A 27,817-nucleotide genomic window follows, 5' to 3' on the forward strand; every position below is an offset into this window, starting at 1 on the left:
AAGAAGACATGGAATAAATGGTCAACTTATATTTTCGTTTCCTGTGTACTTATTTATTCATCCTACTACTTACAATATAAGCGTGCGACATAACAGTTAGGAAGAGAAAAATAAGAAATATGAGGACAAAGTATTAAAATTCCTTTAAACAATATGATTTTATGGCTGAAGTTCCGTAAACCACTTTGTAATTTCTTTCTCAACCATGAACTTATCATCCCCTTTCTTCCGAAATCTTATTCAGCAAAATCATTTATTAAATATATACCAAATGAATTTATGTAATCAATAATAAAAGAGAACTATGTAAGTTTTGTTGTTGTATTTTTCTTTAAAAATATCAAGAATCTGTATTTTTGACTACATCCACCTGACTAAGAAATCTCCGCCTCCTATTTGCACTTTATTCGCACGACTTCTAATGCAGGTGTCTCACTTTAATTGATCTATTTTTTACTGAATCAACAAGTTCTTCGAATTTAATTTGGAGTCTTGGATAGCTTTATTTATCTGTTTAATGTACTCCTCTACTTGAGATACCTCTTGAACAATCGGATTAACTTCATCCATGGCCGTCGTCAAGGCTTATGCACCTGTTACTACATGGTGGTTATCATGGTAGAACAAACAGGCATCGCACATCATAGCATGCCCGCAAAAGTACCGCAATAGTTGCAAATGCTATGGATAAATTCTTTGGCCTGAAGTTGGTCGTTGACATTGCTTGTCTACAGAGCGGAAGGAGAGGTGATTTCTTATTCAACAATTCTATTAACTTCATTGATTGCAACATTAGCAATGCCTTGTTATGCGGCATCACCAGCATTGTTATGATAGTACCGTGTAACGTCTATGCAAATTTAACGCCCTATTTGTATTGTTTGGGGGAATCAAGCAATGGCAATCGAATCCTAGAATTCGCAATGCAGAACTACACGTGATTTGTTGTTAACAGTTCCAGAACCTTAAAGTTCTTAATTGCGGTCACATCTTCTGATTGGACGTGTTACGCCATAGAAATAAATGAGTCATTACAAAGGAACAAATTACATTGTTTATTTTACTTCATGACAGTTTCATTAATGTCATTGACGACAAAATGCAATCTTCAAGATTTCATAAACTCGCTTAACTTTTTTCTTATTTAACAAAAGAAAAAATCTGATGATTTTCTTTTTTTCCTAAGAAATAGGAAAAAATAACTTCGTCGTGGCCTAGTCTGCGAATTAAAATGTGTGTTGTATTAGACACGAATGGTATGTTGTTATCTATAAACTTCGCGGTACGTTGGTGTTTATTGAATGGCGCAGTCCAATTTGATCATACTTACAAGATTTCAATAGTGTTTATAATACTAATATTTACATTAAAATTCACAAATGTGAAACACCCAGTAAATAGTCATAATGGCCCCCCAAAAAAACCTTTACAATATTCCTATGTGAACAACGACATATGATCAAGATATGAATGGAGTTGTTTACAATTGTTTCTCTTTGAAAAGAGGGGGGGGGGGTTAGAAATGATTTATGAATTAATGTATTTTAAATGCTTGCATCTTATGTATCATAGAATAAAAATATGCTTCACCAGCCATCATTCTTCTCCATCGAAACTTTTCTCCTGAATGTTTCACAATTCTATATAGACGAAGTAACTTGATGAAAAAGACTGAGATTAACACTGACTACATTTATTACGAGTCAATATTTACATAACTGTTAGTAACTAAGTACCTCAAAAAAGTGGTAACATTTAAGCAAATTTCTCATGTGTTATATAACATGATGTATATAATAACGACCTTTAACTACGATCACTAATGCTTCTAATCAGAGTAAGTAAATCATTTGTCTTTCCAAGATTTACGCAAGCAAGACCACATTCTACGTCCAATCGTATTTAGTGTAACTTTTTCTCGAACAAAGCGAAGCAAAACCAGCAGCACCTCACCTGTAAAGTAAAGAAGAGATTTTGTCAACGTGGTACTGGAGATTGAGATTGCTATCAATCATCAATCTCATTGCAGTATTAGGGATTTAAGTTTCTTTTTATGTTCAGTAACAATATTCCAGGTAACTGTTGTTTGGGCAAAATGAAAAAAAAAATAGAACACAAATAAACATTTCAGTACATAAGTACGTCTACATTAACTACTGTGAGGAAATTGCCGTGTCGAGGTATAATCCATCTACCGAATTGTTAATTATATCAGTTTTTGTAACCATTGCGACGCAATCATAACTACATATTATATTTATGTTTGTAGGTAATAAATATATCACATGTGTGGTATATGGATAACGAAATATAACAGGTTGAATCAAGGGTGGTGCAATACTGTCAAGTTGGATGTGTCGACCACCACGCGGCTAATCACATGCTTTCTACCGGATACCGCAATAAGATTGTTGTATTCAAAGTTAGCAAAAACCTTCTCTGTCTTGCAGTACAGACGTTTGTTAGTACAATAATACTCGGAAAGGAACACTATCGCACTTTATTATCCTAACGTTAAAACCAGGGAATATGTATACTCTAGCACGAAAACCCGTAGGACATCTTTACGTTGATTACTTTTGACGAAAGTAGCATCATGGGTGAGAAGATGCTATTGAAAATAAATGATGTTAGCCCAGGTCCCGACCCTCCAAAGAAAGTGACTGTCGTTGCTGGCAATAGTCGGTGTTCGCATATCGCAGTGCTATTTCTATGATTTGCGGTTGTATCGTTGTTCATAATGGTAAGAAAAAACTGATCACAGAAAAGACGAATAATCCATGCGTGTTAATTGGTAACGACTATTTGGTATCATGATATATATAATACATACCTGCTACAGCAAGGACGATTCCAACATCAAGTAATACGAGCAATGTGGATATGGTTGCTTGGTACTGAACGGCCACAGGAACTGCTGCTACCAAGATATTGAGGAATATCGCAATGAGCGAAAACAGCTACAAAAAGAAGTAGATAATAATATTAAACCGTTCACCTAATTATACTTCTATATTTGATTCACTTCCTTACATATATGTGTCAGTGAGGTTGCAACATAAAACGTCTAAGCAATATGTTGATTTAGCATAAAACATTTGCTTAACTCCTCGTTTTTTCATACGCGTGCTCTGACAACCAAAGAAAACAATTTTCCTATAAGTCAATGCAAACCATCGTTATAATAGATTTTGCGTCTTGTGATCAATGTTTTAAATCATACCTATCATTGGTGATAAACAAAACGTACATAATGCAAATGTTCGACTGAGGCAAGTAATCATATACTGTAATGAGTTCCGCCTTTACCTGTAGATGCTGTTCAAATGGACTTTTCATTGGAGAATATTTCACATGAAGATACAAGAACAGAACCGAGGTGCCGATGGTGAATAGCTTCGTCAAAGCGTCTTCCCAGCCAAGAAGTGTAATTAACATCGTCTGTCCGACCTTCCTTCCAAGCTCCAATATCTCCCAGAACCAGAATTGTTCTTTGTAGTTTTCGCTAAGAAATTTCAAGCAGGTTGGTATAGTTCGACATGTCGCTTGATGACCACTCAGTAGGGGTGTCATTTCGTTGGCACACAAGCTGTTATTACAGCAGTCATCATTATTAATTTCTGTTATAACCTTCTTCTCTGTTAGTTTCCTGCAATACTTTCGCAGCAGGATTAGAAGGATCAAAGGGTATGCTATTACATATAGAACGGTTGCAATGTAAGCTTCAGTTTGGTAGTGTGCAATAGATTTACAATTAATATCATAGTCAGCCCGGAGTAGTGAGATCGTAATGTTACCTTCACGGTCAACCACAAATGTATCGCAGGCACCGGGATAAATTTCAAAAATAGCATCACAAGTTGGTTGGTATGTTATAAAGAGGATAAGAACTACGTAAGTAAGTATCTTGGATTTGATCTTATCTAGTTTAACCATATTTTCTGCATTAGCCGTTTTTTTGCAACATTGCAGGTAAACCTTAAAGATTAGATATATCCATGCCGTTACTACAATAATTCCTATCGGGAAAATGACCGCAATATTGAATCGAATAATTGGATCAAGTAACAGACGGCTATCGAGACACTGAGGTCGGATAATAATTTTTAACAAATTTAAAGACACAAAAGAAATCAACTTTCCTACGTATCTTAATGGCCCAGTCCAACTAACGACGTTCACGCTCTCGTAGAGATCTCCAACTACTTGATAAAATCCTAGGAAAATTTTCATTCGTGATGAAAGTTTATCAACAAACAGTCGTTTGTCCTGTTGTGTCGGTTTCGTATTTTTCCATATGACTAAAATGATAATTAATAAACACGCCGACATTGTCATGATCATTTCAGAAATAATCCACCATTTCTGTTGACAGGGAGCGCAATATCTCAACACAGAGTAAAATGTATTCTGACATTTACTGCAAAGCCATCCTCTATAACCTTCCTGGCAATTACCATTGATTCCAGTCGATGTATGACTGTAGCTGTTTGCGCAGCTCTTGGGTCTCGGACACTTAAAGACTCTGGGCATTGTGTGGATGTACTTAGTGGTCGATAGATCGTAGTTGTCATCCAGTGTAAGAAGATTTGTGACGAAGCTAGAGTAGAGTGATAAATTCATACCAGTAAAAGACCAATTCCAATAGTAACCGGGTAACAGGCTTTTAAAGTCATTAGTACAGTTCAAACCTTCCTCTAAGCACAACCTACATAATTCAAATCGATCAATGCGGGTATAATTCGTTTTACAGAAACAAGCTCTGAAACCAGCATGTCTAGAATGATTTGTTCCGTCTGGACACGTTGTGCAGTCCAAGGCAGAGAACCCACCCCCATCCTTGACAAAATTACCGTTACTGCAATTTTTACACTTCTGGCTTCCAATTTCGTCTTGATAAAAACCACCTGACAAAAAAAGAATTAAGAATTAACTCTTACACATTATCTCGGTCCGTCCGAATCATTTAACACTAATTAACATTTGATCGATTGCGTCAAAAATATATAACGACAAATACTAACTTAAGCGAAATCACGTTATATGCAAATGTTATCACACAACACGTTTAGCGTCGTTTGATTTTTCAAATAAGACGATGAACTAATACCATGCATTGAAGGAAATGGATAGCCTAGTCACTCCCTACCTCTTGGACATTCACGGCACATTCCATTTCCATCAGCAAAGCGGCCAGGTGCACATGGACGACATTTTTCTTTCCTACCAAACTTCTGACACATGAATCCTTGCTTTTGGAAAAACGATATTAGTACAGTGCGATCGGCCCTAAAAGTCACTACAGGAACAAATGCGTTACGAACGCAAAAGCTGCAAACACAAATATGGTAAAATTAAGAAGATATAAGAGAGAACAATTGTCGAGGAGATTAAAGAATTAACAAAAGGAAGACGGACTTACCCAAAAAATGTGTTCTTACTCGATGGGATTTGATGCAAATTTTCACAAGTCAAATATCTAAGTAGTACAAAAATGCATTTTCTACATTTAATTTTTCGAAAGTGTTATTGCCAAAAATATGTCATCGGGTATAAAAAAAACATTGGCTTGGTAAGAATGCCACGCCGTTTCAATTTCTATTGAAATATGCTATTTTAATTCGTGCAGAAATTCTGCCGGATTTTGATTTATTAATTATTTCCACCACTTACATCGTTGCATTAGTACATACATGCATTATATACTCAAACTTTTATATTATGTTCTGCATGTATGTGGAATTGTTTTGAGTCCAATCGGTGTTATAGGTCTTTGTGTAACTGATTGAAACAATCAGTGGGAAGGAAATTGCTAGATTCAATCCTGATGCTTAGTATGAATGTCACACCGTTTATGTTTCTGTTAAAAAATATTTCTAATTAATATTTAAAGCGACGACAGGCTCCCTTGTGGTGTGACTTTCAACCCAAATCTTCCTCCTCTTCACTAACAACCACAAACTCTCCTCACTTCAGATAGATTCCAACGAGACGTCACTGAAAAAAAAAAACTACTATCGCCTACAGACGTCTACGCAACCTACGGGACCTTCTTGTGCGTGCTGCTGTTCCACTTCTTACTTATAACCCCACACCCATTCAACATGGTACTTTTAATGTGATCGTACTTCAAGATGCATCGTCAACACATTGTTGAATCCAATTCCATCATCAGCCACAGCATAAAATTCACACTAAAGGTCACATCACTTGCACAACCTCTAATGTTATTTATCTCATATATTGTTAACTTTGCGACATCCAGTATAATGGCGAAACCACAAACATCCTCAAGAAGCAGTTCTATGGTCACATATCTACAGTCAACAGCACGAAGACTGACATCTAGGTTGGAGAACAGTTTTACCTTCCCAACCATACCATCAATGACATGTACCTTCATGGGTTTGGATCTTTAGGTAGCCGTCCTGAAGTAGTACGAATCAGCAGAGTAAGACTGTGGATGGAACGCACCATTCAACCTCATGGGCTCAATATTTCGAAAGGACATGACTAACCTTATTCCCCATGTCACCCCTCATCACAAAGTTCTCTTCTCTACACTTTTCTGTATTTGTCCTTCTCTAGTTTACTCCCTACCCACTTCCCTTGATCCTCGCTTTGTCCCTGTACAGTTTATCTCATACCTCTCTTCTCCCTGTTGGTTTCTTTCCTCTACTTATCCTCTTACATCGTTCTCTTATGTGTTCCCCCTGCTCATGAAACTGTCCGCAGTATGTATGTTCATGTGTCCATTTTGTTATTGTAACTTTTAATTTAGCCTCTGAAGAAGATCCAGCTAGGATCGAAACGGCAGACTCTCTGACGTTTACCCATTTTCAATTCGTAAACAGAGTCTGCCGGATTTTCTTTTAGTTACTGTTTCCACTACTTACATTGTTGCACTACTCATACTACGTAGAGCTGATTCGGATATGTAACTGATGTTGTTCTTGTATAAGTGACTAAAACGAAAGAAGTAAATCAATAATAGCTATTGGAAGTGTGTGATACAAGGACTAATTTTTAAAGTGGTATTACTTTTAAATCTTGGTAGTATTAAAACAAAAACCAGACAGAAACTAACATGCAAACGTCGAGAAAGATGTTTGATGCAACATGCGTTGTAAAGCGTTAATATGCTTGGCTTCAAAGGAAGATTAGCTGACAGTTTGGTTAATCAGAATTGTATGCTTAATATATCAGTAATAAAGTACAATATCCATTCAGATACCACTATCCGTTAAATATATTATAAAATAACATGAAGAAAATTGTTTCTTGTATTATTTCTCTTCAATTAATTAAATTACGGGCGTAAGTGGGTTAACATTTTACACTTTATTAATGATCATGATGTTATCAAAATAGTTTCTAAGATTAAAATGAAAGATTTAAAATAAAAACATAACACTTGTTTTCGTTATATATTTTTCTCCTGAAGACGACCTAACTTTCACAAATTAATATTTTCAGCTGACACCAAGCATCCCCCTGGGCCAGTTTTGGATACTAGCAGTTTAAAAAGAAGCATAACTTTTTAATTAAAATAAACCATGTCAAAATATTGATGTAGAAAATCATAACATATTGGACTATTACAATCTAACATGTTTTACCAATGTAACCAAAAATGTTACTTACATGTGTGAGACCCCGCTCCCAAAGCTGTCGTTCGTCAATTCCGTGATGGAATTTTCGAAAAGATATCTTTAAAAGTAAAATACTATGAACTCGGTTAGTTGAACAAAACCAAATCAATGCAAACTATAACTAAGAGACACATGGCATGATATTAAAAGTTAAACACAAATAATTTCTGACTAAACCTCCTTTCCGTATGCAATAAAAGAAAAAAAAAACATATTATCGGCCTACACTAATGAAATTCTGTTGCTAGTGGGAAGGTAAGTTAAACGATAACTAACATTTAATTTTTCCACTTACACATCTTCAATAGTACTACCATTGAATGTTTGTTCCCCTATATATTTTATAGAATTGTCGTTGAGGAATCTGAGCAGGAGAAATTGAGAGAATAGCAAATATATTTGACTGGACACATTGCTGCCAAAAACTTCACGGGACTGAAATGTTATGATATATATATATATATATATATATATATATATATGTATATATATATATATATATATATATATATATATATATATATATATATATATATATATATATATATATATATATATATATATATATATATATATAGAAGATAAGACATTCTGGCGCTTTGTTGACGGCTGCCAACTTTAAGTCGCTCTCGCATTTTCTCGGTGTTTACTCAGCTGCTTGATTGTTTCATCGCTGATTTGAAGCACAGAGCTATTGTAGTTCATGAACTTTTATATTGTGCACTGTTTTTCGAGATTTTAGCCAGTATTTCGGCTAAATGGACGTTTAATGTTTCTATAATTTGTGTCTAAGATTGAGATGGCCGCCAGATCGGTGTTCTCTCGCTCCACACTACTGTCACTGCGGAACAATAACTTCAACTCAGATATAGGTATCCAAGCAGGGAAACGAATCGAATATTTTATAAGACCTCGTGGCTCTAAATCGGGATTAAAGCACAAAAGACATACCCCGTCTTTGAGTACTGCACCAAACCAGCCTATTCAAAGCATTCTCAGTGAAGTTCGACCTGTGAATCAATCGTCACGCACTGTCCAGCCTCGAGTGTTGACTCTTGTTGACTGTATTAAACCGATTGAAACTGTCATTGGGTATCACCCTCTTTGTTCGGATGTTAATTTGAATAGAAATCAGCTGAGCGTCATTCGTCAAATCCCACGTGAGGATGCTTTTGTGACCAAGTTAAAACTTCAATGTTCTCTGTGGAACGCGAGATCGATCCGAGAGAAAACCGGTGCCTTGATAGGCTCAATTTTAGAAAATGGAACGGATATTTTTCTGCTCACTGAAACATGGCTCAAAAACCAAAACGATCCGACGCTTGGAGACCTCCGCTTGAGTTTGTCTGGTTACGACGTTACCCACTTCCCGAGAGCTCAACGGAGAGGAGGCGGTGTCGCCTTTATTACACGTAAAAATCTAACATTGAAACGGCATCCTTCGACAAAGTTCAAGTCGTTCGAACACGGCATTGTCGACATTCGCACCTCTTCTGAGCTCCTACGCACTGTGTTAGTGTACCGGCCGCCACCTTCAGTCGGTAATAAATCCTCGTCGATATCGCATTTTCTCCCGGACTTCTCTACGTTAATGGAGAATATTCTCGACAGTCCTGGTCACCTTCTGATTACTGGTGATTTTAACTTTCACTGTGATGACCCAAACGACCCAGACCATCGGAAATTCGCTGATTTACTGTCACGATTGTGCTTACGCCAATTGGTCTCTGGAGCCACGCACAAAAGCGGTCATACATTAGACCTGATCATCACGCGCGAGTCGGATACCATCGTGTCTAATTGGATTGTGGGACCTAGGATGATGTCTGACCACCACTGCATTCATTTCGGCCTAAACGTTCGCCGTCCGCCCAACACCCGTGTGGATATTGAACGCCGCCGTCTCTCGGGAATTGACACTGAAGTTCTGGCGAAGAAACTGGAGGAAGCTTTCAACAAGTCCCAGCAAGGCGATGCCCCAGTCCCGCCTAATCCTGATCCCGACGCATTGGCATGTGCATACTTTGATGCTGCATCCGAGGCTTTGGATGAACTTGCCCCTATCCAGAAGAAGACAGTTATTGACAAACCACGTGCTCGATGGTGGACGGACGCACTCACTGGTGAGCGGAAGAATGTCCGCCGGCTGGAACAACGATGGCGAAAGTCTCAAATGTCAATCGACTTGCAGATTTACCGAACCGCTTCGGACGTGTATCATCGGAACATCGACACGGCCAAGACTGCCTTCCATCGCGGTAGGATTGAGACAGCGTCTTCCAAACAGCTTTTCAACGTCGTTGATGATTTGATTGGCGGCAAAAAAGCTGTAACCGCTGTAATGCCATCTAATATTCCAATGAGCAAAGTAGCTAACGCATTTTCCGAATTCTTTGACAGTCGAGTGCGCGAGTTCAGAAGTCATCTACCTGTTCCTGTAGCACCACATAAACCTGGCCATCCACCTCATCACCTAACAGAATTCACTGCAGTTACTGACGAGTTTGTGGAGAAACTAATCCGATCTTCAACATCAAAATCTTGCAGACTCGACCCCTTACCCACCACACTTGTGAAAAACTGCAAGGAGGTCACAGTGTCGATATTGACTAGGATCATCAAATCTTCTCTCATGAGTGGAATCTTCCCAAGAAGTCTCAAACTCGCAGTTATACGCCCTCTGCTAAAGAAGGCAAATATGGATGAGAACGTGCTGAAGAACTATCGTCCAGTTGCAAACATTCCATACATAGCAAAACTCATAGAACAGGCTGTGAAGAAGCAAATCGACGCGCACCTCGCTCTTCATGGACTTTTGCCGAAATTTCAGTCAGCATATAGGGTGAACCACAGTACCGAGACCGCACTAATACGTGTCCATAACGACATAATGCTGGCCCTAGATAAGAAACTGGACGTGTTATTGCTACTTTTGGACTTGAGTGCCGCTTTCGAAACCATTGACCACAATATCCTATGACATCGTCTTGAGTTCTCCTTTGGTTTCACTGGTACCGTCTTGGAATGGTTCAGTTCGTACCTAAAAGACAGGAAGCAGTACGTTGCAGTTGCGTCCAACAAATCAGACGAGACCACACCCATTTGTGGCGTCCCGCAAGGAACAACGCTGGGACCAATACTCTTCATCCTCTACACGGCGCCACTCGAGGAGATCATCATTCGTCACGGATTGGAACCCATGTTATTTGCAGACGACACCCAGCTATACATCGCTTTCAAACGCAAGAGCGACGCTCAATCTAGAATCGAAGCATGTATCGATGAGATAAGAGTCTGGATGAGAGAGAATTTACTGGTACTAAACGACAGCAAGACTGAGGTTATTCATTTCACTTCTAAATTTAAAGCCGCTAATAAACTAGAATCGCTCCGTGTAGAATCTTCCGAAGTTTCATCGGTACCACTAGTTCGCAACTTAGGAGTATATTTCGATCAATCTGGCCTCATGGACGAGAACATCAATCAAATATGCAAATCGGCTTCATTCGGATTATGGAAGATTGGTCGAATTCGTCGCCTTTTAAACCGTAACCTCACAGAACGCTTAGTTCATGTTTTAATTACATCCCGTCTTGACTATTGCAATGTTCTTCTGAACGGTCTTTCTAAAACTGCACTTCATCCTCTACAGACTATCCAAAACGCAGCCGCTCGCATGATCACTCGTTCACGACGTCACGAACATATCACTCCTATCCTCGACGATCTACATTGGCTACCTATACACCAACGCATAACATTCAAAATGTTAATTACTGCATTTAAATGCATACACGGAATGGCACCGTCTTACCTGTCTGAGCTGATCACATCTCGGGTACCCAAACGCGCCCTTCACTCTGAGCCGTTCACTCTCGTTCCGAGCAACACCAATAATAATAAGCACTATGGCCCTACAGCATTCTCGGTCGCCGCACCTGATCTTTGGAACGAGCTGCCTCCCGGAATTCGGATGATCACGAACTTCACCTCCTTCAAGTCACACCTTAAAACACATCTCTTTCAAGAGCACTACAAATGATGGTTTCTAGGATTTTTTAGATTTTATGTTGTTCTGTCGTGTTGGTTTTTAGGTTCTAACTTCAATTGGAATTTTCACTTTTTAGCATTCAAATTGTAGATTTTGTAGTCATTCTGTTATTTCGCTTTACGCTTCACCAGTGCTTTTAATAGTTTTTCGATCTCATATTCCTGTTTATATCTGTTTTATATTGTTCTGTCGTGTTGGTTTTTAGGTTCTAATTTCAATTGGAATTTTCACTTTTTAGCACTCAAATTGTAGTTTTTGTAGTCAATCTGTTTTATCGCTTTTCGCTGCACCAGTACTTTTATTAATTTTTCGATCTCATAGTCCTGTATATTTCTGTAGTTGGTATTTTGTATTTACTGTTTTTTCTTTTTATTGTTTTATGGCATTGTATTTTCTAGATTGTTTGTAAAGCGCACAGATGCATCGCGCGTAGTGCGCTATATAAGATTTTATTTACATTACATTACATATATATATATATATATATATAGTATATTTTTTATTTACATATATAAATAATGCACTTACATCTCCCTTAGATTTTGCAGTCCAGAAAACGAAGTGTTGCTCAGGAAGGTAAGGTTATTTCTCTGTAACAGCAAAAATTGCAGTTGGTGATAGTTTGTATTTGTTTTCCACAAACCATCTGGAATTTCTGAAAGTAGATTTTGTGACAGGTCCCTGTTGAAAAGCAATAATTAATAATCAAAGTGTGATCTTCTTGCATGGAATAGTATGTCTATATACCTATATGTGTTTTCTCAGTGAGTGATGAGAAGTCAATATTTCACACGTGGCAGCCTTTGAACCACCATGAATGTCAGGATAAACGAATTTTACAAACTATATCTTACATGTAACACATTGCTGAGAAATAAACTAGTCAAAATTAGAACAAATAGTACTAACAGTAAAACAAATTATATTCTGTTTAAAATGTATTTAACCAAATGCGACAAAACTTTCCATGCAATAAAGGAATTCTTATACACAAAATTTTCCCCGCAAACAGTTTAGGTCATTCAGATGATGATGTGCTGACATGTAGGTTTGCAATTATAAGGTTTGGCTCCCATAAAACTTATCAAAAGTCACAACAATGAAAATACAACAAGTAAACAATAATCAACATTTTTGAGCGGATTTTTCATGGTCTTACAAGTAACAGTCGAGCTGTAATTCACCAAAGACGTCCACCGGTAAGGATGTTATGCAATTTCCCGATAACGTCCTATAAATAAAGAAACGGAATAACATAGATCCTGGTATTGTCGTTTAAACAAATGAACCGTTAACTTACTTGACTTATACCAGTGTGTTCAAATAATGTTACAACAGATATGTGAAGGTTTTTGAAATGAAAGAGGGGGGAGAGAGGGGAGGGATGGTCGGTTGGAACTGGAATTAAATAACTGAAGAAGTTGACTTGAATATCGTAAGGAAATGAATTATTTTTTCTACAAAGGAATGGAATACATCAGTAGTACTCACAAATAGTGAATTGACGTTAGCCCATGGAAGTAAGCTTTGTTCAATATCTGAAATTTGTTATTCGACATTGTCCTGTTTTGGAAAAGAAATGTATGAGTGTGAGAAACTTTGAAGGGATTTGTGATACATTCCTGTACGTTTTCTCCTTACTTTGGTACACGTATGGTACACGTTCACGTATAGTACACATACGGAAAGAATATACCTTCTAAAAAACATCACTGCAATGAATAATGGCTCTAAGTTTACGTTCCGTTCTCACTCAGATCACGTGAATGAATTGGATATTTTCACAATAGTTAAACCTCATATAAGCTAAAGGATTGAACAGATACAATCATTCGCGCAAATGACCAATCTTTCAATACCCAAATGAACCACTGTATACAAAATGTTGTGTCTCACTGATAGCATGTAAGATTTTTTTTCTCATTAATTATTTGAAAAAAAAATGTGTATGTTTATATATTTTCGTTTTTCTTTGTTCCATTTACTTATTTAGCTATTTGAGTTTCCGTTCTCATTAGCTTACTCCGAATCACTTTGCATACAGAAATACAGCATAAGCGTAATATTTTAATTTCGTTTTCCTTTTTGCCCATGTATCATAGACTATATGGTACATATTTTAACATTCTGCAGAAATGCAATAAGTGCAGTGTATAACAAACTTCGATGATGTAGAATCGCGAGTTTAAAAATAACGTGACTCCTATTCTATTAGGAATCCAACATTATGTATAACGCTACGAACGCCACGCAATAAACGTATGTATTTAAACTTAAATGAAAGTGTTGTTCAAAATATCCTTGCTGATTCCAAACCATGTTACTGAATAGAAATCTCTCAAAAGATATACTTCGTATACGTACAGAAATTCGATCTTTGGATTTTCTCTGAAGAATCCAGTTGGTATTGTCGAAAGTTGATTGTTCCCTAGGTGTCTTTGAAGAGAAATAACAACTGGTCGTAACACAGTAAGATAGCATGCTCAGAAATGATGAAAACTTGGATAGTTGCATCAGGTCTCATTTGATAAATTGATGGCTATACTTACAAAGCTCTGAGATCAGAACAGTTGGATATTAAATCTTCGGGTAAGTACCTCAGTTCATTGTACGAAATATCTCTGATGTAGTAAATAAATAAAGCAAAAGCGGTATAGCAAAATCAAAATAGGTAAATTTAAATGAATGAAATGTGAAAATCACTGTTTGGTGATAGACTGAACTTGATTAAATCGTTTACAAAATGTTGTATTACAATATCTGAGAGTATGTTGTCACATGGTTGGATTAAGTTTGACAATCTACAGAAGTGGACACTTTAATGAATATTGGTTTGTTGTACAAGTATCATACTCCAAGGTTAAATTGAAACATATGTTTTGCGGACAAGGCAGTAAAAGCCGCATATTGTTTCTACATGCAAATCGTAGACTTATGTTTGCCTTTGCAACTGCTTTTCACTTGCATTGTAATACTGTTTAATCGAATGTAGTCTATTCTGTTACTTTATTTATTTGTATATATTAAATCGATCTCCCTATAGTAGATGTAGGAAGATAGTATGATGGTGTTTGAAATAAACAACTTTATTAAACTGCAGAGACGTATTTATCGTATAATTAATATTAGTGAATATTTAATGGTATGTGCATATTTTAAAGAAAAACTTTAATATAATTATAGCCTTGATTGTTTATAAAAACAACGAAATGTGTCTACAACTATTCAACAGAAAGGCTATTACAATTACAAATATGCAAAATTCACTTTTCGGGTTTATTGATGATACCGTCGTGTAGATGTTCATAAGTATCAAATATAATAGCCAAAGTATTTATTTAACTTCGTGTCAACAACAGAGCATCCACGTATTACAACAAACAACATTCGTCTTCGAAAATTGTGTAATGCACTAAAAAGTAATTTATTTCAGACCAACAAAGAACTAAGTTTTATTCTTTTTTAACTTCGGCGTTTTGTTTCAGAACCGGAATTCAAAGCCTGTCATCAAAATTAAATAGCCCACTCCCTGATTTTTATAAAGCTCAAGCAATACAAATGAAAAGAACGGGATACGTTTGAAGTGACAGAGCTTTTAATTGATTACTGTTTTGCCTAAAATCCCCTTTAAAAAAAAAAAAAACGTTCGTTGTTGTTTTTTTCCTTAAGTGAAGAAATACCAGACGTCCATACAATAGTACGGTAATTAGAAACTAACAAATTCTTTAGATTCTCATTATTTCTGAAGATCCCTTGCTGGATTGCACTGATGAGGTTGTGAGAGATGTCACTGTAGACAAACAACGAGAGAAAACGTGTAGTCACGCACAAACAAAGCAGATGTTATAAAGAAAATACACCAAAGAAAGAACCTGAGCAGAAAAGCCAAACAACCAAACGACTGATCCGCTCTCAACATCAGTCTCCTCAGAAGATCTGATCATTGTCAGGTGTGTATAGCGATTGCTCTAGAAAGGGAACACATATCACACATGATCTTAGCCTAACCTCAGAGAAGCTACTAAATCACAAATTACATACACACAAACCAGATACAGATTGCCATAAAGTATGTGTATCGTTGATTGTAGAAATGAAAACAAATGTTATGATATTGTTCTGGAAGAAATGAAACTGTTTTAGTATGGAACAGCGACTGTAATATAATCTGGTTTCGTAACTGAATTACAAATGAATATAATAAGTAAAAATGAATATTTCTCAAAGATTAATATTGTCATATTGTTATACCTAATAGGATGCTAAAATTATTACTGAATAGTAATCCATCAATAACAAATCAAAAATGTTACTCTAAGTATCCGGATTGCGTACATGAATATGATGACAACGCAAACTTACATATCTGTTGCCCTAATATTCCAAGAAAACGTATCAATATGGATGTGACTTATCCTATTTCGACCGATTGTTCTAATTGGAATATAATGAAATGAAATTAAATCATGTAAGAAATACATAATCAAAAGTTAACATAAACATGAAATTAAAGAATATTTGGAAATATGTTACAAAATATTTGTTAATCACTGCATTCTTTTTCGTTATGCTTTTTCTACCGACCATTGTACATTATTTTGAAGGCTTGCATGTTTGTGTAAAGGTATTCTCAGGGGAATCTCTCACAAGATAAAATAGTTAAAAACAGATCATTATAAACAAAACTGCTTAAACATCAATGAGTGATGATGAGTGTAAAGGTGGACCAAAGAGCATGACTAGAAAATTAGGGGTTTAGTGAAAATAGCAAAATGTTACTATTACTAGTAAATGGGTTATTGCAGTACATGAAACCAAGTACTAATTTTTAATATTTTGGTTTCGTTTAAATAGAGTTATTCTGGCATGAAATGTCTACAAGGCATTAATAACGTTTACATTAAACCGTGTAGACACGCCATACTTACATTTGATTAACTTTGGACAATGAAGAAAATGTTCTTGGTCTTAAGAAATGGATTTTATTTCGCGTCATGTCCCTGCAAATAAACAAATCGGTGGTAATATTATCTATATATTTAAAGTTACTATTTCTTGGAACGTATTGTAAAGATGAATGCATTTTACGTAATGACACTGTTCGTTACGTCGCTTGATTGTTTAGAGTTGACGTTTCTATATGGAATATATCCAGACAATATACTGTGCACGTAGCAGTAGCGCAGCAAAAACTAGTCCAGAATCTCCCAAACAGTTATATTTCTAGTAGGCAGAGATCATAATCAATATCATAGTTATGACTTTCCGCAATTTATCACAAATTAATAAATATCTTTGATTGAAAGAAGACATTAAACCCTTTGAATAACATTCACACTTACATCCTTTTAAGGTTTATCAAATTGACAAACATGCGTTCTGGTATTTCCTCTATTAAATTTCTTGACAATTGTCTGCAAAAGGAGCAATTCAGATATAAGATAACTAGGTATTAAATATTAAAATGGGAATGGTATTTTATTTTTGTTACTTGTAAACAAATTATATACTCAGGTAATTATTCATTTTTGTGTATAATGTCTTCTGCTTCCTTTGAATACATGCGATTGAAATCCATTTCTATTCCGTACAACCTCTCTCCCAAATAATCCCCCACCCAACCCCCCCCCCCCTATCCAACCACCTACGCAGTTATAAGATAATCACCTCAAAATAATACATATCAATATTAATGACCTTGTCGTCACGTATTCGAAGAACAACATGAAACATGTTTTTAAACATGTCTGAATAAAAGACACACTATGTTGGACAAAAGTTGTAAAAAATAACAAACATTGATGTCATGTTCAAAGTTTTCCAAAATAAAGTCTCCGATAGATTGACCAGTTTGTTATGTGCGAGATCCCTGCAAAGGAAGGAAAACGAAAGTTGACGAACAACTTCAAAATGCCACAAAAAAGGACGTATAATAAGAAACTTTCATCACACGACATTTAGCACAAGTATACCAGTGATGTACATCAAGTAAACCTAAACCAATTGAGTCAATGAGCAGAGATTGTTGGAATCAAATTGAACAATAAGAAAATAAGATAATGTAATTTGTATTTATTACGTAAAGAAAATATAGAGAAACACTTACAGTACTTTTATAGTCGGTGTGTAATAAACCACGTCCTCGTGTAAACACTCGATTTCATTGTTAGACAGCAGCCTGTGAATATTTCAGTTCGAATACTGTTAGGCATTACGTCATCAAAACAACGAGTTGTGAGCACCATTTATGATAGCAAGAATAAAAAAAAAACGTTTCCTTTTTGAAACTTGCTTTGTACAACATTTCGAAAATGTTCAATTAGGTAGCAAGCTGTGATTTGTATAGAGCAGTTTTGATTTCAAAGACATACGATAACAGTACTCTCATCATTGTGTAGGGTACACACACAGACAACAATTAACGTTATTATTATCATTAAAACAGTAGGATGATGATACAAACAGCTACATTAATTAAAATGTGTTAATGTTTTTATTGCTTTTCAATTACATGTTATTATGATAATAAATATAGTATGATGATAATTCAAACATCTACGTTAATTAAATATGCTTCCGTTACAAACATTTCACATCTAGCAGGTATTTTATCATTTCATTGGGCGGAATAATCAAGTAAACTATGCTGTGTACTTTAAAATTTTTAAATTTGGTGTCTTCAATTATGAACATCTTTATGGTACTATGAAATAAAATATAATAATACGAACAGCGATTGCAGTTTCACATTATTCTGAACCAATTTCTCCGGTAGTTCGACCAATTTGTTGTGACTAAGATCACTGCAAGTAACAAAAATGAATCGTCAAATCATCAGGCAGAAATGCGTCAACCTTGCAAAATTGTTCGTGAATTTTGCTCCGTAAATTTTACGTTTCACGGAAATACTAAATAGCTTGAAGTAAAGTAGAATATTGCATTGTAACTACATGACCAATAAAACTATGGTTGCCGATAAAAACGTTGTTATTGAACATTGTCACTACACCTGCATCATCCAATTTGCCTAGAAAATCTGTTGCGCTGGCTAACTTGAACTATATTTGTAAGCAAAAGTCACCAAAGAAAAAACTGACACGAAAACTAAACAACCAAACTGATCCGCTCTCAACCCCAGTACCCTTACATCGGGACTGTTGTGATGTGATCATCGTCAGGTATGTATCACAGTTCCCATAGAAAAAAACAATACTACGCGATTGTTCATTTTACCTTGTTTTCTCTGGTCGACTTTGTTTTAAATTGTTTCACTAGAGACAACATTTCAGTAAGGATAGCAATCGTCAAGGAATCCACGATTACATTTGTCCTTGTCATAGAATCCCATAAACGTGTGTACTTCACCGTAGCTGAACCGTGTTTTATATGTGCAGTACGGTACCTCAAGTTTACACTCATGTTTATACGGTGTAGTACATATAGCTGCTTTGGAAACGAGCGCTTACCTTCATATTTCAGTTACATATAGTATTAATTGTTTAATATAATCTCAACGGTGTTTTTTGCTACCTCTTATACTATTAACATTGCTTGGTTGATAACGTGTTATGAACATCTGTAACATCAGGGATACCAGCCTATCACCGCCCAGTATTATGGCAGTACAATACATCATTGTGTGTTCTAGAATGTTCTATAGTACTTTACATCTTAACATATCCACAAGTTTAAAAAAAAAAAAAAAAAATTGAATTCATATTCACATTTTCAAAGTCTGACTTAAGTTTGTAAGCATTTCTTTGGTCAAAAGTTTCGATGACAAACATAAACTGAAGTAGGAAGTTTTTTCTTCAGTTTGGTACATCATTTTTATCTCTTCCAGTATCATCCTTTGAAAGTAAATGCAGGACACTACTGTCTTTGTGAAAGTAACCGGTTCGATTCCCGCCGACAGCAATGTGTGTCGTCTGGCAAGGGTGTTGTTCAATAACAACTTCCCGACATGGACGTTAAATGGATGTGTGCCGAGAGATTGGCTAAGGTCAGCTTGCGAGTCTATAAGCCTCCATGGCTTCTTTCGCGAGTTCCTGCTTGCGGGAAGATCACATATACATACATACATATAACTATATAAACCAAATGAGGCATCGTGGATAATTCACATAGCTCCAGAAAGTATATGTATGTCCTCAAACAGCTACAGTTAAGTAAAACTTAGTACATAAAATAATGAAACACAATAGATATGATATAGGCAATTCCGTGTTTACTAATGAATATAAGCTGAATGAAGTATGATTTGAGGCTATGCTTAGTTACTTACATTAGTTTAATCTTCTTGTTGTAAGCAAATATCTCTTCGGAAACACTGTTAATAACATTATTCTGTAAGAATCTGGAAAATAAACAATCGGTAATGAATTTTGAAGCCATTATTTTGCTAAAAAAAACCTACACATTAACTGCATTTAAAACGGCTGTCATTTCACGATGGCAAATTTAACCAAACACATATCACTACTTCCACGTACTTCAATGAACACTTAACAAATTTGCCCGATATTCATTAAAAAATTTCTGTATGACATTCTCATTCAAACATTTTTTGAAATTTGTCGAAATGCTATTTCGCTTCCACGATATAGTCATTTGAAATTTTTAAAGTCATTAAATATGACCAGATATGACGTTGAGTTTTGAACTCATCAAAATTTCCTATTTTAGGCCTTAATGAGGTAACACCTTATTACAAACCCACAAATATGATTCGAGTTATGCAATGTTCCTCTTTGCAAAGAAGACAACACATTTTTTTTTCAAGAATTACGTAATGCTACAATCCTTGTTTCAGTGTCTTTGAAACAAAGGTTGTAAAAACAAGATTACATTACAGAAAAATAGTCATTCACTGTCTTTAAATCATCAATGTGCATAATTAGCTAATATGTATATATTAATAAAAACATCTAGAAAAAAAAATCATTAAAAAACAGACTTGTTAAATGGTCAATCTTTGATGGATTTTCATGGGAGTTATGAGCATGTTTTATAACGCATATTAGGGTGATTAAGACATTACTGTTTATAGGTGCTCGTGTACCAAATAATATGGAACCTCTCTTACTAGCTGCAGTCAATTCGCCTGATAATCGCATCGTATTAAAATAAAAATAAAACAGATGGTGAAATATATGCTTGTTCCACAGAGAATGTCTTCATCTGTTACCCTGACAACTGTTATAAAATGGCATATATATCACGTGTCCAAGCAACACACACTTCCTTGTATTATTTAATTTCTTGTTTATATGTTTAATATAAATTTAATATAACTCACAAAGCTTTCAATTTTGTTGCAGTGATGAAAGCATTCCAATGAATAGAAGTCAAATTGTTCATTGATAAATCTCTAAAGAGAGAAATTGAAAGAGAAAGATGACAGCATCACGGATGATAACACATATCTGTACGAGAGCAATATTGTGATACGACCATAAAATACACAAATCATATTAACTATCACATATCTAACTAAAACATTTAAATGCAAAAGAAGATGACAAATGTTTCATCTTTGCTTTTCAAGATAGTTAGAAAACTTTGCTTAAAGTTACTATGATGATATGAACGTATGACATCAATAATATACATCGGATGACATTGATTTAATAGTGGGTGAACGCAGTAAGAAATGTTGGGATATTTTATTAACAATTAAATGATCCAAACAGTGGAACATGTACTAGATTTTTGTGTAGATATTTGACTGAAGCAAACCTTTTACAGGGTACCCGATACCTTGCTGATACAGTAACTACTGTTCATGTCCTGTAATGCATGTTACCGTGTTACGAACACAGAGTAACAACTATTGATGGACGGTTGTGGGACATGAACAGTATTTGCTGTACCAGCTATGATAACCGGCTGTACAGCGACAATACGTTTTGCAGAATTACAAACGAAAAACGAAATAATATCAAACTTACATTTTCGTAACATTCGAAGGGATGTCCTCAGGGACATCGTATAGGCTCCTATTAGAACAGTCCATTTCGTAGTACCGCTGTGTTTTGCGACAAAGGCATTTTGCAATACCCCCGCATGCCGTTCCAGGAACTTTAAAGGGAATATATATATATATATATATATATATATATATATATATATATATATATATATATATATTTACAATTCGAAATACTGTGTTGCAAAGGATAGACATACATTTTGGTCGAAAACCTGGTTAATACTATGCTAAAGTAATTGAAATAATTGTTCTTAGATACGTTGCATTGCTTTAATATTCAATTTAGTTTAGAAACACATTTTTTTTTTGTGGGCAAAACCGCTTGAACTCCTTTGTTGCTGTGATCATTTGTTTATGTTTTTCATGGTACTTGAAAACAATACTCAATAAAAACTCTGCTGTTTTATCGATTGTAATTATAGCAAATGATGTACTAATTCAATATTATTGCAGTTAGTGTCGCACAATTTTAGAAATAATACGTTTAAAGAAGATTCATTAACACAGTCACGTAGAAGTTTTTTCAAGCTTTAATATTACCTTCATTTCCTTTCACAATGATCTCAATGTGAAGAGTGTAAAGACAAAGCAATATGGTCAAACTCTTAGCTTTCTGAAAGAAAAGGAAGACATATTCACCTTTCGCTTTAGAACTAACAATGAATGAAAACTTCAAACATGTGAAAGTGAAAGAAAAATTCATCGTTTATGTCACGATGTAAATTCAGTTCTAAGTTTCCACGCAACACTTTTGAAAACAAAGGAACAAGTTGAGCCAAGACCAATATACTACAGTCTAGAGTATGTGTACGTTGGAACGTGAATTTCTTAACATCAATGTTGCAATTACCATTTTCATATAAGGGTGTCAATAGTTGTCGCGTCTTCCTAGGCAGGAGCTTTACTATGTCAAATGGGAAGGGTATAAGTCGTGGTAAAACAAAGTTAACTGACAACCATGCAAAATAGTGTTATAAGTTGCTACCTTTAAACAAATATTGCATAATTGTTTTTGTGTAGGTTTTACCGCACATACATGTTATGTATTTTTTATTTGGAGTTTAACTCACTATTAGCAATCCTGCTCAACTCAGCAATCGAATCGAACAAAGAAAGAATAAGTGAAAGAAACCAAAAGCCTAGAAGAAATCAAATATAAAATGAAAACAAAACAGGAAACATTTTGCTTTCAGCCTTAATGATTACGAATTGGATTGAATTATCTCGTTTATAGGAGTAATTCATTGCAAAACAGTATGCATGGAAACCAAATGGAACACAATCTTATAATTTAATATATCTGCTGTATTTTAGGCATCCAATATCACGAAAATATCGTGAGACCATTACGTATGTCTTGTTTGCTCAAACATGTATTTTGCAAGTAATACGTTGTGAACATCTTCGAACCGTACGTTATATAAAGTTCTGGTACCTAAGACGTTATCGAACATGTGTTCTCTCACCCGTACTCGAAGATATTTTACTCGCACGAGTACAGATACTTCACATTGAAATTAATTTGAAATGTTCAACATATTTTTACGTTAAAACATCTATGTCAATATTATTATAATATGAGGGTCTATAGTTGTCGTTTCGCCTTAGGCAGAAGCTGTACTGTGGTCAAATAGGAAGAGTCAAAAGAGTGGTGAAACATAGGTAACTGATATTCATGCCAAATAATTATATATGGTGCAATTTTAATTAACATTTCAGAATTGTTTCTGTATAGGTTGTACCCACATACAAGCTAGGTGTTTATAATTTGCAGCTGGAGCAACTGCACTCAAAAAAATGAAGTGTTAAATTTGAATCGTAAAGTGTTGAATTTAACACCCCACCCTATTTGGATTAGGGACAACACCCACCGGGTTAAATTAACACTTCAGAAGTGTAACATAATATAACACTTTGCGAGTGTTGCCTTAACAACACCCATACAAGTGTCAAAATAACACTTCCTGGTGTTGAAGGTACACTACAGGGAGTAAAATTAACACAATAAAGTGTTCATTTGTTAAAACTTCTGGGTGTCAACATGACACTTCAGGAAGTAAAATTAACACCATAAAGTGTTCATTTGTTAGCACTTCTGGGTGTCAAAATTGCACTTCAGGGAGTATAATTAACACTCTAGTGCACATTTTTTGGCCTTCTGGGTGTCAAAGTTCTGCTTCAGTGAGTAGAATTACCACCATATGGTGTTCATTTGTCATCTGTGTCAAGATGATACTTAATGGACTCTCAACACACAATAGTGCTCTCTCGTTTATACTTCTGGATGTATATTTAACTGCTGGTTTGTAAAGTTTTACATGTTTATTATGTAACGCAAATACAATACTGTTATGTAAAATTTTGCCAGAAAAGTTTACATCGCACCCGTTTAGTAAATATTTTATACAGGTTTTAGGTTAATTATTACCTAGTAATTAGGTAAACAATATGGATGCATGTTTGAATCGCTCACAGCAGAAAGTTACATTTGAGAGCAAAAAGCAATGACAACACAAACAATTCAGAATGTGGGATTTTCTACTCTACTACCTTCCTATTCCAGAGGTCCATTTATTATATCCCATTAAATGTAAAACGAACAATTTAGGCTATAAAAGTATTGTCTTGTGGAATTAAGTCAACTTAAAAGTGCCAACATTTTCAAATGCTACAGTGCAGTTACTTGGTCTTTATTTTTTTGCACATGCCTTTTGTTTCTAGATTAAAGACAAAGAAACAACTCTTCCCAAAGTCAATTTCAAATAAGCAACAACTTTAGAAAAATTCTGATCCATGGGATGAGAAAACATGGAGTGCTGTGTATGATGACTGCTACACTACAGTGACTATGTCTTTGTTGTTGGCAAATGCCTTTTGGTATTCCAGATTAAACGCAAGAAACAACTCTTCCCAAAGTCAATTTCAAATAAGCAACAACTTTAGATATATGCTGATCCGTGGGATGAGAAAACGTGGAGTACTGTCTATGATGACTGCTACACTGCAGGTACTTTGTCTTTGTTGTTGGCTCGTGCCTTTGGTATTCCAAATTAAACACAAAGAAAAAACTCATCCCAAAGAAAATTCCAAATAAGCAACAACTTTACATACATTCTGATCCGTAAGATGAGGAAACATGGAGTTCTGTCTATGACAACTGCTAAACTGCAGTAACTTTGTCTTTTTTGTCGGCACGGTGAGCATAAAAATCTCGAATCTGGTTGCGTTTCACACCACCAGGCAACTTGTAGACAACTTTTTGGAAAAATTCCCAGGCACCGAGACTTGCAATTTGGTATAATTCAGATTGAACAGGTAGAATAATTTGAAGCAAACATCAATGGCTTCATAAATGTCCTCTGGGGTAGGGCATGTCTCTGGATGATCACAAATGACTGCTTGGGGTGTATTTTGCTTCCTCCACGAAGTTACACATATTGCTGAGGTCTTTCTGAAATCTTTTGCAAATAGAATTCCAAGTTGATGCTTCCTACGTAACAACAAAGAAAAGAAAAGAAAATTCCCATCACAATGAAGTTGTGTTAAAACCTTCTTGGAGCATAAGCAGTTTTTTACATGTACCCCTCACAAAACATGAACATTCCTAAAAAAATGCCCACAATTTAATCAGTTGTGATTCTAACTTCTTCAAGTACGTTTGAATCTAGAAAGCCAGATGGCCTATAGTGATTACTTGTCAAAACAGGAACTTGCATTAAACTTTCATCAGACAAGAAGGCAACTTTTATAACCAATGCATCATGTTAACAATGCTTAAAGCAATGCTCACTCCCACTGCAATTGTGTAGATTGATATGAATTATAACAGCTAGATCACTTCCATAAGATAGCTAAATTATAGTTGGGCCTAGGTCTAAAAGTATCACCAATCCACATCAGCTTCGGCCTACTTGCTACAAATTACAAGCTAAAATGGCAATTAGTGGTAATTATATATTGCATTACATGAATATATGTTTATCCCTTATTGAACATAGTACCAGCGTGTTCTATAGGCCCAAGCCCGATGCTATTTAAAATGCATTGTCTTGAAATAGCCTAAGTATACCCTACTACTACTAGCACTAGGCCTAGTAGGCCTAGTAGTACTACTTAAAAAAGTGACTCGCAGGGTATACGAAGTTACGGTTAACGCACAAAAAGGAATAGAATGCACCAGATTACAATAAAGGCCTAGACCAAAGTCCTCCGTCCGTCCGAAGGCAATTCCGTTTAATGTTTACTTGTATGTAGGCTACACTGATTCGTTGACAATTATGAGTTGACTATGACAAACAGCAGCTAGCCTATTATATTAACTTATAGTATGACTTTAACGTTAGGTCTACGTAACGCAAGCGATTCAAATGCATTCGTCTACCCAGCTTAGTCGTGGGTCTCTAAGCATATCTCGTTCTTGTCACGTACACTTACATAATATCAAAACATACCTTCGAATTTTTCAATCAATTCTTCCAGGCCCCAGTCTCCTATAACGTCATTTTCATGCCATTGTAGCTCGTTATCGCACACTGAGTACGTAACGTTTTGTGGCTTGAACGTATATATGGCTGTGGTTTCTATAGTACATTTAGTAACGATAAATGTCGACAAACTGGTACAAGTATTGCTAGGTACGGTAAATGGGTGTTCACGGTACGGTGGTACTTACACTAAGAATCCAGCTGACGGGAGGTTTGACCAATCAGAATACTCGAACTGAAAGTACACTTCTGCAGGTGTTAAAAAATTCACGCTACATAAATTATGTAACCCTACTCAGGGTCAGAGTAACCCTTCAGGTGTAGGGTGAACGGCTACACCTGGAAAGTGTTAAAATTCAACACTCCATTTTTTTGCGTGTGTAAGCATCCCGGCTTGATTCAGAAAAGGAAATTCGAAACAATTTAATGAAAAAAAAGTAGGAAAAAAACAACAAATGTCTTGAAGAATCAAAATATATAATGAAAGCAAAACAGGAAGAATCGAAAAGCCTAGCTCCCAAAAATATAAAATGAAACCAAAGCAGGAAACTTAACAACTTTCCCTTAGAATGATTACACTTGTGTATAGCTTTAATACATATATTGAAATATCTTGTTTAAGGAATACATCACATTATAATTTAATATTTCTTTCTGCATTTAAAGTATTCAATATTTTTCAGAGATCATGGAAATATCGTGATACCATCAAGTCTGTCTTCTTCGCTGAAAATTTTATTTTGCAAGTAAAATGTTCTTAAAGTCGTTAAAACAAAAACTTTGAACATACTTTATGTTAATGAAATGAAGGTAAACGACAAAGACAAATTAATATATATAATTGAAAACGTAATGAGAAGCGATATACTTTACATAGTTTTCAAACTTACAGAATTATAACGTTTCCATACAGAATAATTCGTTCTTGATGGCTTAAATGTTGAATATTTTCATTTCTAAATGATGTTTATAAAGTAGTTTTGGGCATTTGATTTCTTGCAACGAATTATTTTCCTTTTCACCACAGCCTGCAGTTCTTCCACTTGAGACGAATCTAGTTACAAATCACTAGTACCGAGACATATGGATTAAGAAACACAGCTTCCAAAAGTAGACTATCGTTTATAAGTAGTTCTAAAAGCTCGATTCGAAATATGATCATTCGAAAGCAGTGAATTGTTTTACTAGTATATTAATACAAGACGTTTTAGTCTAATTTCAAGTCATGTAATTACATGATTTCTTTGTGTGTCACTTATTGCCCATGAAATGATAAATATAGATTAGTCGTAAAAACAAAATGGACCCCATATACAGACACATGCAGTAGAGTAAAGGCATGAATACAATAAGGCGTTGTTTATAAAGTGATCATGACTATGTTTACCTTGTTGGATGAAGCTATGCCTGACCATTGTGATTAAACCTTGTTACTTTACAATAAAATCTTAATACAAAAAGTACTTACGTTGCAAGACGACTCCATCTAGAACTTACAGAATCACCAGAGTCTGACTACTCCTCATGCAGTTGCTTCGCTTTTATTGATAGGTATACTCAATGCGTCATCATATGTAATACAAATTCAACAAGAAAGCCTAAAGGAAAAGCAGCTGTGCTCACTATAACTATCGTAAAG

The 27,817-nt window shown here is 35.4% G+C and overlaps 1 protein-coding gene across 7 annotated transcripts; it reads right to left on the reverse strand.

Annotated features, from left to right (window-relative positions):
* Positions 1–16: 16 nt before the first annotated feature.
* On the reverse strand, positions 17–27,737 carry LOC139973747 (uncharacterized). Of its 7 annotated transcripts, XM_071980603.1 has the most exons (26): positions 27,647–27,725; positions 22,235–22,307; positions 21,654–21,783; positions 21,002–21,073; positions 19,988–20,059; positions 19,428–19,751; positions 18,435–18,506; positions 17,810–17,881; positions 17,501–17,572; positions 17,046–17,117; positions 16,632–16,703; positions 16,066–16,137; positions 15,422–15,493; positions 14,253–14,324; positions 14,068–14,139; positions 13,195–13,266; positions 12,863–12,934; positions 12,232–12,384; positions 7,948–8,016; positions 7,645–7,710; positions 6,897–6,965; positions 5,423–5,479; positions 5,150–5,331; positions 3,310–4,907; positions 2,834–2,960; positions 18–1,953 (listed from the first exon to the last, which is right to left on the reverse strand). In XM_071980603.1, the coding sequence occupies exons 1-26, from the start codon at positions 27,662–27,664 to the stop codon at positions 1,847–1,849; spliced, it is 3,909 nt and encodes a 1,302-aa protein (XP_071836704.1). In that variant the 5' UTR covers positions 27,665–27,725; the 3' UTR covers positions 18–1,846. The 7 variants fall into 7 exon arrangements, with proteins under 7 accessions (XP_071836706.1, XP_071836705.1, XP_071836709.1 ...); XM_071980605.1 differs by lacking the exon at positions 6,897–6,965 and having other exon boundaries at positions 17–1,953; positions 27,647–27,736; XM_071980604.1 differs by lacking the exon at positions 7,948–8,016 and having other exon boundaries at positions 17–1,953; positions 27,647–27,726.
* Between the last annotated feature and the right edge of the window lie 80 nt (positions 27,738–27,817).

This window comes from Apostichopus japonicus, chromosome 9, assembly GCF_037975245.1.
Source record: "Apostichopus japonicus isolate 1M-3 chromosome 9, ASM3797524v1, whole genome shotgun sequence".
In the NCBI taxonomy this organism is placed as follows: Eukaryota; Metazoa; Echinodermata; class Holothuroidea; order Aspidochirotida; family Stichopodidae; genus Apostichopus; species Apostichopus japonicus.